At 37.3% G+C, this 14275-nt stretch overlaps 1 protein-coding gene across 20 annotated transcripts in view; it reads left to right on the top strand.

The window, feature by feature from the left end:
- LYST (lysosomal trafficking regulator) overlaps positions 1-14275 on the top strand; it is a 176254-nt gene that overhangs the window by 78124 nt on the left and 83855 nt on the right. For 18 of the 20 annotated variants that reach the window (XM_059882423.1, XM_059882412.1, XM_059882419.1 and 15 more), the window contains 5 exon segments: positions 169-414; positions 5206-5379; positions 6291-6440; positions 10347-10484; positions 11947-12145. In XM_059882423.1, the coding sequence (XP_059738406.1) occupies positions 169-414; positions 5206-5379; positions 6291-6440; positions 10347-10484; positions 11947-12145 (907 nt within the window). 20 annotated transcript variants of the gene reach the window in all.

Genomic DNA, 14275 nt, shown 5'->3' with positions numbered 1-14275 from the left:
GAGCTGTCTTGCTTCTCATGTCTATCTTTGTTTTGTGCAGTGACTGTCTTTTTTAAAACAAAGAAAAAGATTTTTTGCTTGTCTTTTCACTTTGAAATAATCCATTTGCTAGTTGATAATGTACTTTTTAAACTGTTTAGTTATTGAAGGAAAATATTTGTGTTTCAGGAAAGTCTTTCAGTTGTATATACAACTTACTGTCCTGCTCAGTACACCATCTATGAGCCAGTTATTAGACTTAAAGGTCAAATGAAAACCCAACTCTCTCAAAGACCCTTCAGCTCAAAAGAAGTTCACAATATCTTATTAGAACCTCATCATCTAAAGAATCTCCAGCCCACTGAATGTAAAACCCTTCAAGGCATTCTGCATGAGATTGGTGGAACTGGTATATTTGTCTTTCTCTTTGCTAGGGTAAGAATCACTGATTGTAAATTTATTTAAAGAGAAACTACTTCTTTATTATTGATAACTTTTAGGATTCTTTTTTGATTAACAGTAAAGCTATGTATCAACTATATTAAACTTTCAAGATTAAAAAAGCACACATTGTTTAGAATGTCATCAAAGTTTCTACCACAATAATTTTTTTGTTAAAATTTCTTTTTAACTTATGAAGATTTGGGACTTCCTTGGTGTTCTTGTGGTTGATTTTCCACTCCCAATGCCAAGGGCACAGGTTCGATCCCTGGTCAGGGAACTAAGAATCCTGCATGCCACGTGGTCCAGCCAAATAAATAAATTAATTAAATAATTTATGAAGATGTCAGAGTCTTCTGTTATCTAGAAATGTAATTAGAACCATTAACTATTAAGTGTATAAGATTTAATATTGTCAATGAGAAAAAAAATGCTATAATAAAAATAGAGAAGAAATGTATTTCTTAGAACAAGATTTGTGAAACTTGTTTTTCCCTTGAAACTTCCATATGCTTGGAGAAAAATAAAGGTCAACAAATAAGTACAAAAATAACTCATTTGGGATTGAAATTTTTTGAAAGAGAAGGAGAAAGTCAAAAAGTTTGATTCACACCATGGATACTGTTTTAGAGAATTAAGTTTATTTATCTGTTGTGTTTAGCCATCTGTGGACTGGAACAATCTCTTTCCTGAGGTGGAGTAGACAGTGGTGTACATGACTGTTTCAAGGACTGCTGAAATCCAAATAGAGGGTACAAATGGTCTCACTTCAGTATGAATCATTTCTACTTCCTTGTGGTCCAAATCCTTGTTTAATTAAAGCAACCCTGATCTTTTTCACTTCCAAATTTTATGCTTAAGTGTAACTTCTGCACCATTGTCATATGTCTCCCTTTCTTTTTTTTCTTTAGTGGGGGCACCTTTGATTACTTTTGTAATAAGAGACATATCAATGTTAGTTGTTATTGTTACTGTGCTTATAAAATAAATACTTGGTTAGCATTTGACCTGCCATACTCTAAGCTTTCTTTCTTTTTCTTTTTCCATTTTTAATACGCTTTTTTGCATGTAGTATCTAGTTGAATAGATATTAAACTAGTGTTTTAAAATAAAAACTTTTCATTTAACTTCTCGTCAACATTTTGTGATCTACTTTTATAGCTTTGTATAATTTCAAAATGTGTATACTTGGTTTTTCCTTTTTCATCAAGTTTAGTCGGTTCGGTTCAGTTGCTCAGTTGTGTCTGACTCTGCAACCTCATGGACTGCAGCACACCAAACTTCCCTGTCCATCACCAACTCCCAGAGTTTGCTCAAATTCATGTCCATCAAGTCAGTGATGCCATCCAGCCATCTCATCCTCTATTGTCCCCTTCTCCTCCTGCCTTCAATCTATCCCAGCATCAGAGTCTTTTCCAATGAGTCAGTTCTTTGCATCAGGTGGCCAAAGTATTGGAACTTCAGCATCAGTCCTTCCAGTGAATATTCAGGACTGATTTCCTTTAGGATTGACTGGTTGGATCTCCTTGCAGTCCAAGGGACTCTCAAGAGTCTTCTCCAGTACCACAGTACAAAAGCATCAATTCTTTGGTGCTCAGCTTTCTTTATGGTCGAACTCACATCCATACATGACGACCGGAAAAACCATAGCTTTGAATAGATGGACCTTTATTGGCAAAGTAATGTCTGCTTTTTAATATGCTATCTAGGTTGATCATAACTTTTCTTCCAAGGAGCAAGCGTCTTAATTTCATGGCTGCAGTCACCATCTGCAGTGATTTTGGAGCCCAAGAAAATTAAGTCTGTCACTGTTTCCATTGTTTCCCCATCTATTTGCCATGAAGTGATGGAACCAGATACCATGATCTTCATCTTTTGAATGTTGAGTTTTAAGCCAACTTTTTCATTCTCCGCTTTCACTTTCATCAAGAGGCTTCTTTAGTTCCTCTTTGCTCTCTGCCATAAAAGTGGTGTCATCTGCATATCTGAGGTTATTTCTATTTCTCCTGACAATCTTGATTCCAGCGTGTGCTTCATCCAGCCTGGCATTTCACATGATGTACTCTGCATATAAAATAAATATTAAAGTTAAATAAGCAGAGTGACAATTTACAGCCTTGACATATGCCTTTGCCAGTTTTGAACCACTTTACCTGCTTCCTGAGAAATGGAACATTGTTCCATGTCAGTTTCTAACTGTTGCTCCTTGATCTGCACACAGATTTCTCAGGAAGCAGGTAAAGTGGTCATCTCTTGAAGAATTTTTCAGTTTTTTGTGATCCTCAGAAAGGCTTTAGTGTAGTCAATAAAACAGAAGTGGATATTTTTCTGGAATTTTCTTGCCTTTTCTGTGATCCAGCAGATGTTGGCCATTTGATCTCTAGTTTCTCTGCCTTCTCTAAATCCAGCTTGAACATCTGGAAATTCTTGGTTCACATACTGTTGAAGCTTAGCTTGGAGAATTTTGAACATTACTTTGCTAGTGTTTGAGATGAGTGCAATTGTGTGGTAGTTTGAATGTTCTTTGGCATTGCCTTTCTTTGGGATTGAAATGAAAACTGACTTTTTCCAGTCCTGTGGCCACTGCTAAGTTTTCCAAATTTGCTGGCATATTGAGTGCAACACTTTCACAGCATCATCTTTTAGAATTTGAAATAACACAGCTGGAATTCCATCACCTCCACTAGCTTTGTTCATAGTGATGCTTCCTAAGACCCACTTGACTTCACACTCCAGGATGTCTGGCTCTAGATGAGTGATCACACCATCGTGGTTATCTGAGTCATTAAGATCTTTTTTGTATAGTTCTTCTGTGTTTTTTTGACACCTTTTCTTAATATCTTCTGCTTCTGCTAGGTCCATACCATTTCTGTCTTTTATTGAGCCCATCTTTGCATGAAATGTTCCCTTGGTATATCTAATTTTCTTGAATAGATCTCTAGTCTTTCTCGTTCTGTTGCTTTTCTATATTTCTTTGCATTGATCACTTAGGAAGGCTTTCTTATCTCTCCTTGCTTTTCTTTGGAACTCTACATTCAGATGGATATGTCTTTCCTTTTCTCTTTTGCCTTTCACTTCTCTTCTTTTCTCAGCTATTTGTAAGGCCTTCTCAGACAACCATTTTGCCTTTTTGCATTTCTTTTTCTTGGGGATGGTTTTGTTCACCACCCCCTGTACAATGTTACGAACCTCCATCCATAGTTCATCAGACACTCTGTCTATCATCAGATCTACTCCCTTAAATCTATTTGGCACTTCCACTGTATAATCAGAAGGGATTTGATTTAGGTCATACCTGAATAATCTACTGGTTTTCCCTACTTTTTTCATTTAGGTCTGAGTTTTGCAATAGGGAGTTCATGATCTGAGCCACAGTCAGCTCCCGGTCTTGATTTTGCTCACTGTATAGAGCTTCTCCATCTTTGACTGCAAAGAATATAATCAATCCAATTTTGGTATTGACCATGTGGTGATGTTCATGTCAGGGAGGCCTGGCGTGCTGCAATTCATGGGATCGCAAAGAGTCAAACACGACTGAGCGACTGAACTGAACTGAACTGAGAGTCGTCTCTTGTGTTGTTCGAAGAGGGTGTTTTGCTAAGACTGGTGCATTCTCTTGTTGAAACTCTGTTAGCCTTTCTGCTGCCTTTGTGCTGTACTCCAAAACCAAACTTGCCCATTACTCTGGGTATCTCTTGACTTCCTACTTTTGCATTCCAGTCCCCTATGATGAAAATGATGTCTTGTTTTAGTGTTTGTTCTAGAAGGTCTTGTAGGTCTTCATAGAACCTTTGAACTTCAGCTTCTTCAGCATTAGAGGTTGGGGCATCATTTTATTTTGATTACTCTTACACAGTGATGATCCCAAGAAAAATGATTAATTTTTTATCTCACATACATATAGGATCTTGCCAAAAAGAATTTTAAACTATGTTTTTACATACAGAAACTCTGTTCAGTATCATTCCTCCCCTACAAAAGTAAAATTCAGTTTCCTTAAAACCCTTACAGGTATAGCCTACCTCTTGAGCTTAATCTCCTCCATCCAGGTTGCAGCCAGATAGGCAGCCTGCAGCCTCCTAGACGTACTGTGAATCCAATCTTCATCTCTCTCCTGACTGCGTCCCACCCTTAGACACCTGTTTATCCCTGCTTCCTGTGGTTTTGCTCTCTCTCCCAGTGATCTTCTTCACATAGGCTTCACATCCTGAGCAGGGTGGAGTTAGAAGTAGTTTTTGTGCTCTCATGCATTCATATTGTCTCACTCTTCTTTGCCTTTTCAAATCATAATAGGATGTTTGTTTCTTACATATAGTAGTTGCCAGAAAGCATTGGGGGAATTGAAGTACAAGTCACAATCCTTAGTTTTTATTCTTACGTCTTATGTTTTGACCTATCAGCAGGCCCCACTGGAGGTAGGTAGTCTGCCTGTTTACAGTCTGAGCAGTCTATTTCATCTTCCACAGCATAGAACATAGAGCCTGTTTGTTGACTAAGCATCAAAAATATGAGGCATTTTGCTGACACTTCAGATCACCAATAAAATGCTACTGACTTCTAAATATCAATGTTATTATAGTTAATTTATAGCATATTTGAGACATAAGAGCATGGAACTTATTGGTTTTATTTGTTTACAGTTCTTAAGTAATTACAGTGTCAGCAATAAAAAATAAACTTTCAAATAAAACTGATAGGTTGGTATTACATAATGGAAGATAACCCCACATGTTAAATTTTTAATCTCAAAAAATTAGAAAAAATTTATCTACTTTTTTTTTTTAGGTTGTGGAACTCAGTAGCTGTGAAGAAACTCAAGCGTTAGCATTGAGAGTTATACTCTCATTAATTAAATACAACCAACAGAGAATACATGAGTTAGAAAACTGTAATGGACTTTCCATGATTCATCAGGTGTTGATCAAACAAAAATGCATTGTTGGCTTTCACATTTTGAAGGTACGTTCTCATAAAACTTATTCTAAGGGTTTCGTATGCAGTGATACTTACCTCTTCATTAAGTCTCCTGGTAATAGAGTTTCGTGTTTCAGTTATTTCTGAAGAAAATTAAGGAAACTTGATAGTATGTGTTTAATCAAACGAAGGCTCTTCTGGGTTTTTCGTCATTTAAATAATTACATTTTCATTTCCTTTAAAACATTTTAGAAGAATATAAGAAAAAATTAAGATTTTTAGATCTTGATAAGCCAGTGATACCTCCTGGGCTGGCCCCTCCTTCTGTAGACTGGTGATAGTGACTCATATAGACTGCTGCTTGCTTCAGACCCCACAGGTATGGGGGCGAACCCAGTTCTCCAGACACCTAGTGCTGTGCCGTTCTCAAGAGGCAGTGCTGCTGTAGAGTTATTATCTTAAAGCCGTATTAGCTTTTTACTGTGATTCAGCTGTAATCACATTTTTAAATACCTTTCCAATTAAAAGCACTTGGTAACGTTGTGAAAGTATTTCTTCCCGAGGGTTCTAGTATTAAGGCAAAAGACCAATGCCTGTTCCCATGCCCCCAGACTCCAACTCTTAAAGTGAGCAAGATCCATACACTTGTGGCATGAATACTTCTTAGAAAAAGTTTAAAATTCAACAGATTCATTGAATTTTAAATATAGGGTATAGTTTATTTTACTCCATATTTGAAACTAAATAGTCATTTATAAATATTTGAAATTTGGGGGTTTTCTTATTACTTCAATTGTTTTACAAAACAAGGTAAAGATACCTTGTGAATTGCTGAGTTATTCAGTAGTTTTCTTTTGAATTTAATGTTATGACTGCTAAGATTGAAAGCTTAATATTTCTGTTGAATTTTTGGATTGATTATTGATGCATCTTGTATTAATGCTGTTTTTCTGTAGACCCTTCTTGAAGGTTGCTGTGGTGAAGATATCATTCATATCAATGAGAATGGAGAACTTAAGTTGGATGTAGAGTCTAATGCTATAATCCAGGATGTTAAACTGTTAGAGGAACTATTGCTAGACTGGAAGATATGGAATAAAGCAGAGGCATGTACTTTATGTGGCTAAAAAGCGTTTGTTATGAATTTACCCTCTTAGCAATTTTTACATGTACAGTACTAACCATATACACTTTGTCATATGGCAGATCTCTAGAACTTTTTCATTTGGTTTGACTACCCAGTGGACAACAGCTCCCCATTTCCCTTCCCCCGAGTCCCTGGCAGCCACCATTCTACATTCTGTTTCTTTGGTTTGATTGTATTAGATATTTAATACAAGTGAAATCATTCAGAGTTTGCCTTTTTGTGATTGGCTTATTTGACTTAGCATTGTGTCCTCAAGGATAATCTGTGTTATAACATATGACAAGACTGTTTTCTTTCTTACACTATTCCATTGTATGTGTTTTCCACATTTTCTTTATCTGTTCATCTGTCATGGACACTTAGGTTGCTTCCACATTTTGGCTATTGTGAATTATGCTGCCGTGAACATAAATGTGCAGAGATCTCTCTGAGATCCTGTTTTCAGTTATTTTAGACACATATGCAAAAGTAGGATTGCTGAGTCATATAGTAATTCTAATTTTTAAAAAACAGAATTACTATACCATACTATTTTCTGTAAGAGAGGCACCATTTTACAGTCCTACCAGCAATGTGCAAAGGATCCAATTTCTTTACCTGCTGCTGCTGCTGCTGTTAAGTTGCTTCAGTCATGTCTGACTCTGTGCGACGCTATAGACGGCAGCCCACCAGGCCCCGCCGTCCCTGGGATTCTCCAGGCAAGAACACTAGAGTGGGTTGCCTTTTCCTCCTCCTAATTTCTTTACCTGCTTACCAACAATTGTTATTTTTTGATAGTGTCTATTCTGTAGAATATGAGGTAGTAATAATAACTTGTAGTTTTGATTTGCATTTCCCTGATGATTGGTTGATGAAGAGCATCTTTTCATATACTTATTGACCCTTTGTATATGTTCTTTGGAAAGATGTCCATTCAGGTCATTTGATTATTTTTTTATTGAGTTATTTGATTTTCTGTTAATGAGTTGTAGGAGTCATTTATATATTCTACATACTAATCCCTTATCTCATATATGGTTTATAAGCGTTTTCTCCCATTTTGTATATTGCCTTTTCACTTTGTTGACTGTTTTCTTTGCTGCACAGAGAAACAAGTGCTTTTAAATATTCATCTAATCAGTCTCCTCAAAAACAAAACAAATTTACTGCTTCAGTGTAGCGTTAATTGTAAATGGAAATCTAGAGATTAATTTCTGTGCAAGGTTTTAGACAGCCATAGATAATGTTGATCTGGAGAGTCAGGATCAGAACTTTGGCTGCAGGTAGTAAAGTAGTTGGAGAAGGCAGTGGCACCCCATTCCAGTACTCTTGCCTGGAAAATCCATGGACGGAGGAGCCTGGTAGGCTGCAGTCCATGGGGTCGCTAAGAGTCGGACATGACTGAAGCGACTTAGCAGCAGCAGTAGCAGCAGTAAAGTAGTTAGAGCAGTACTCATGCTGGAAAACACTTGAATCAATTAGAGACTTGCATTTACCATAAACTCTGAAAGGGAATCCTGCTAAGAGTGTGTAGAGTTGAGTCAAGGAGAGGGAAACGGCCACACTTCTGAGTAGGGGAGCCATGTTGTCCAGAAGTCAGAGCTGTGTCCGTTTGCGGAGCAAGGCTATGAAGTCTTGGCTTCATGGTAGGCATAAACTAAGGAGCATGCTTTGATCTTAGATCTAGGCAATCTTAACAACAGGATGATGGATTGTGTGGTCTTCACAAGGACCCAGCAAGGAAAGTGAATGTGGGGCTTTTTCCTTCTGCCCTAGCTAAAGTATAGTTTTTATGGTTTGGTTCGTAGAGCCTCCTCAGTTCTAGTGTAGACTGTAGATTGTCTAGAGTTATTTCGAGTGTAACACCATTATCATCAAATGCAACTGAAGACCAATTCAACGTGTATACCTTTACAATTTTAAAATATTTGGTTGCTTCCAAATTTGGCACCAGTCACCCCAGACTTACTATCAATAACAAGTTATGAAGCTAAAGAAAACTTTTCTAATCTATCATTAACAAAAATAAATTTTGACCAAACATGCTAGAGGAGAGACAGATTATTTTTCTATTCTCCCTGTATAAAATTATATTACCAAATTATTGTTATATGAAGAAGCAGTCCAAGAATATGCTCCTACAAAATACAGGCGTAAGTATTATGGAGCTGTGTCAAGCAGCTAGCTTTTTCTAGATTTTATGGTATTTTTCAGTTTTTAAAACTTTCTATTTCATTGTGACTTCTCATTCTGAATAAATTCTCTTTCAGAATTTCAGAATGCACATCTCCATGTACATTCACATATAATATATATGCATTTGTGAGCTTCTCTGTTGCTCAGCAGTAAAAAATCTGCCTGCCAATGCAGGAGACACAGGTCCAACCCCTGCATCAGGAAGATGCCCTGGAGAAGGAAATGACAACCCACTCCAGTATTCTTGCCTGTGAAATCCTCTGGACAGAGGAGCCTGATGGGCTACAGTCTATGGGTCACAAAGAGTTGGACACCACTTAGCAACTAAACAATAACAACATATATACGTATGTATAAAAATACCCATGATGTTGCAAGGAGAGAAAGCTAACGAACATAGGGATAGTAAATGCAAACAGATTGGATCGAAGGCGGTATGAATATAAACATGTAATAAAGAAATAGCTTAATTGTAGATTATAAGACTGAATCTTAACTAAAAATTGACAGCTGTGTTAGTATTTCAAAAGAGGATGCTAATTTGAGCATTAAAAATTTTTGACTAGTAAGCAAAGTATTTTTTGGTCAAATTCAAAACTGGTATACATGGATACTTCTATGGATTTGAAATAAATTTTTCTTTCTTTTTTTTTTTTAATTTTCTTTTTTAATTGCTTTTTTAGCTGAGTTGTTCTGGTTTTTGTTCATTGGTTGTCTGGTTGTTGGTTTACTTAGGCAATATTCTGTTGTAATATTCTTTTTCAGTCCTGAATCAGGTTTTCATATTTGAGCTGCTTTGTCTTCAAATTTTCATATGCCTTTTTCTTTCAGGGCTTCTTGATCCTGTCCTGTTAAGAGAGAGGCCTTGGTTAGAATAGTATGATTAAGTCTATCAATTCCTTGGCCTTTTCATTATTCATTTCCATCATATAATGGCAGGAAAAACAGCAAACCTACAACCAAAACCCGTTAATTTTGCTTTTTGTTGATAGCTTTGTTGAAAGATCATTTGAAGTAATAAAATGAGGTGAAGATTATCTTTCAGTAGTGGTTGTCTATGTAAGATTTCTTTTTCACTATTATTGTGAATACTATGGGAGAAGCATTTTAAAGTACCTTAAGAGGATGCTAATTATTTAAACTGCATGTTTAGTAACTGTGTGGAGGATTCTATAATTTGGACTTAAAAGTAAATTAATCCAAAAATTCAGAATTTCTACACTGTCAGTAAATATTTTCAGTTTAGTACATTTTTTTTCCTAAAAGTATTTGATTAAATGCTGAGTACACAAATTAGCATTGAAGTCTATATGTTTTTAATAATGCTCTTTCAAAATAAATTATTTGCAAACAATTTATATGGGTAATGTGTTTCTCTGTAGTAAATAGTAAATAAGTTCCCTAAGATAATTCATCTTTTGAAAATACTGTACATCATTTAATGCCACAGAAAGGTTAGTGTCCTAAAGCCCCTAATGCAGCATTGCATTGAACATAAATTTTTAGAAATGACCTATTGTCAAAAAAAAATAATAATCTGGGAATAAATTTTTAGATTTGCTTTTTCAGACAGATTTAATCTTTGACAAATTGTGAGTGTTTACACAATGTTAAATTGATGTATTGCATGTCTTCTAAAAAGTACGAGCCATGTTTTTCAGTAACCCTGTGCATATGTTTGTTTTCTCAGCACGGTGTTTGGGAAACTCTGCTGGCAGCCCTAGAAGTCCTCATCAGAGCAGACCACCAGCAGCAGATGTTTAATATTAAGCAGTTATTGAAAGCTCGAGTGGTTCATCACTTTCTACTGACTTGCCAGGTTTTGCAGGTACTCCTTATGTAACTTTACTTCTGGAGGTATTTTCTGCAGTGGTTTTTGTTTAATAACTGAATACCATGGACTGAAATTCTGTGGGACTTCCAATGAAATTTTTCCTATGAAAGAGGTAAAGAAAATAGGCAGAGAGAGGAGAACCTGCCCAGACAGGGGTGGTCTCTAGAGCCAAATAAGGTAGGAAGTTCCCGGAAAATGTGGACAGAGAGAATGCCATCAGCTTGGAAATTCTTAATAGCTTACAAGATTTCATCAGAATGAAGAAGGCAAGACCCAGATTTCTGGGAACTTTAAGCATGTGTGGTAGGTGGATCATCGGAGGTAGTGAGAATACATGATTATTAAGTCCAACAGCAAAAGAAAAGAGAAACAGACTGTTAACAAAAGCTTCACAGTAGGTCAATTTAAGGGTTTTTTGTTTCTTTTTTTAATGAGGTAGGATACCAGTGACTATTTGTAAGGAGTCAGTGGAGAGGGCAAAGTTGAAGAAGCTTAGACTGGGCTGAACTCAGGAATGAGTAATTGAAGTGGTGACCAGGAGCACTGGGAAGTCACAGGGGTACGATTTAGGAAAAAAAAAAAAAAAAAAGATGGTTGAGGCAGAAATAACACTGAATTGCAAGTTCGGAGATCTGTGTTCTTGTCTTGACTTGGCCATTGTGAGATCTTGACTGACTTTTGTAGACTCCTCTTCTCTCCGTATATCTGAGGTAGTTAAACTAACCTGTGTTAAAGTTAATATCTAGATTTTAAGTTTTCTGATTCAGCAATACAAAAGAATATATGAAGAAGAGTGGATGCAGAGATATACTGTGTATTTGGACAGAGAGGAAAGATCTAGCCTTGATCTAAAAGCCAGCTGCTATGCACTGGGGAGGTGGAGTTGGAATATATAAGTAATTTATTTATATCTGTCTTTATTTTTGGCAGTAATGTAGCATTCTGCCAGGTCTGATTATTCCAGGCAGTAGATGATGCAGTAGAAGGAGATCAAAGGTCTGAGTTTGAGTTGTGCTGCACTACTGAGATGTTTTCTGTGTGGTTTAAGTTAGTCATACAATCACTTCAGGCCTTCATACTGTAGAAATGAAGATAAAACCTCTCTGAGCTGTTGCGAGTAATAACTTTGTAGACTGGAACATACTCTGTTCATGTAACCAGTTTTGTCTATCAGAAATTTTCTCTTTTAAACCCAAACTAGTAGTAGCAGAAGCAGTAGTGATAATAGTACTAGTAGTAGCTAACATTTATATGGGGCCATTGGCTTTAATAAATTTTAATAGCAAGATTGCTTGAATAGAGAAATAGCAACTCAGTTTTATGGTAAATATCTAGTCTAGAGCAGGAAACCAACACAGTTCTATCTTAAACAGAATTATCTTGCTTAAATGAGAAATGTTAGTTAAGTTGACAGTTCTTTTTAAATTAAGGAGAGTTTTTTTTTTTTTTTTTTCAGGAACACAAAGAGGGGCAGCTTATATCCATGCCCCAAGAGGTTTGTAGATCCTTTGTGAAAATTACAGCAGAAGTCCTTGGATCTCCTCCGGATTTGGAATTATTGACGATTATCTTCAATTTCCTTTTAGCAGTTCATCCTCCTACTAATACTTATGTTTGTCACAACCCCACAAACTTCTATTTTTCTTTGCACATAGGTAGGTATAATCATTTTTGTTTGATCTTGGCTGTTTCCACTTTCGTTTTTTTCTTCCCATTTGATCCATGTTTGCTTCATATTCATTGAATGGCCTCTGTGCTAGAAACTGCTCAGTTACACACTGGAAATGGGACAGGACAGAGGTCCATACAGTGAACCAGACATAGTCTGTACCTTCAGAGAGCTTAAAAACCAAGAGGTGAGGGTAAATGTATGTGCTGAAATAATTATAATAAATAACATCTGGCAAGTACCTTATAGATACAAAAGAACTGATCTGATTTCAGGAGAGTTAGGGTTTCATCAGACAGATATGGAGAGAGATTTAATAGATTAATAATCTCCCATGGGCATTAGAGAATTACTATCAGGTGAAGAGAGTGACTTAAAGCAAGGAAAAATAGAGAAAATAAAGAATAATGAATTTTACCTAATATAGGAGATTTGTAAAGGAGAAGGCAATGGCAACCCACTCCAGTACTCTTGCCTGGAAAATCCTATGGATGGAGGAGCCTAGTAGGCTACAGTCCATGTGGTCGCAAAGAGTAGGACACAACTGAGCGACTTCACTTTCACTTTTCACTTTCATACATTGGAGAAGGAAATGGCAACCCACTCCAGTGTTCTTGCCTGGAGAATCCCAGGGATGAGGGAGCCTGGTGAGCTGCCGTCTCTGGGGTCGCACAGAGTCGGACACGACTGAAGCATCGCAGCAGCAGCAGCAGAGAAATAGTATCATAAATATAGCTTGGGATCATCATTTATTCAACCACACACAAAATCATATTAAATGAGTCCTTGAATATAAGATCAGAGAACTTAAACCTGTGTTCTACTCAGGAGTAATTGAAGAATTTTGTTTTGTTGTGTTTGTTTTGAGCCAAAGAATATGATACCAGTTCAGTTAGTTCAGTCGATCAGTCGTGTCTGACTCTTTGCGACCCCATGAATCGCAGCACTCCAGGCCTCCCTGTCCATCACCAACTCCCAGAGTTCACTCAGACTCACATCCATCGAGTCAGTGATGCCATCCAGCCATCTCATCCTCTGTCGTCCCCTTCTCCTCCTGCCCCCAATCCCTCCCAGCATTAGACTCTTTTCCAGTGAGTCAACTCTTAACATGAGATGGCCAAAGTACTGGAGTTTCAGCTTCAGCATCATTCCCTCCAAAGAAATCCCAGGGCTGATTTCTTTCAGAATGGACTGGTTGGATCTCCTTGCAGTCCAAGGGACTCTCAAGAGTCTTCTCCAACACTATAGTTCAAAAGCATCAATTCTTCGGTGCTCAGCCTTCTTCACAGTCCAACTCTCACATACAAACATGACCACAGGAAAAACCATAGCTTTGACTAGACGAACCTTTGTTGGCAAAGTAATGTCTCTGCTTTTCAATATGCTGTCTAGGTTGGTCATAACTCTCCTTCCAAGGAGTAAGCGTCTTTTAATTTCATGGCTGCAGTCACCATCTGCAGTGATTTTGGAGCCCCCCAAAATAAAGTCTGACACTGTTTCCACTGTTTCCCTGTCTATTTCCCATGAAGTGATGGGACCAGATGCCATGATCTTCGTTTTCTGAATATTGAGCTTTAAGCCAACTTTTTCACTCTCCTCTTTCACTTTCATCAAGAGGCTTTTTAGTTCCTCTTCACTTTCTGCCATAAGGGTGGTATTATCTGCATTTCTGAGGTTATTGATATTTCTCCTGGCAATCTTGATTCCAGCTTGTGCTTCTTCCAGCCCAGCGTTTCTCATGATGTACTCTGCATATAAGTTAAATAAGCAGGGTGACAATATACAGCCTGACGTACTCCTTTTCCTATTTGGAACCAGTCCGTTGTTCCATGTCCAGTTCTAACTGTTGCTTCCTGACCTGCATACAGATTTCTCAAGAGGCAGGTCAGGTGGTCTGGTATTCCCATCTCTTTCAGAATTTTCCACAGTTGATTGTGATCCACACAGTCAAAGGCTTTGGCATAGTCAATAAAGCAGAAATAGATGATTTTCTGGAACTCTCTTGCTTTTTTGATGATCCACTGGATGTTGGCAATTTGATCTCTGGTTCCTCTGCCTTGTCGAAAACCAGCTTGAACATCAGGAAGTTCACGGTTCACGTATTGCTGAAGCCTGT

The sequence above is a fragment of the Bos taurus genome, chromosome 28 (genome assembly GCF_002263795.3).
Source record: "Bos taurus isolate L1 Dominette 01449 registration number 42190680 breed Hereford chromosome 28, ARS-UCD2.0, whole genome shotgun sequence".
NCBI classification, from domain to species: domain Eukaryota; kingdom Metazoa; phylum Chordata; class Mammalia; order Artiodactyla; family Bovidae; genus Bos; species Bos taurus.
Note: the sequence above shows the minus strand (reverse complement) of the source record. Positions and strands in the feature narration are given on the sequence as shown.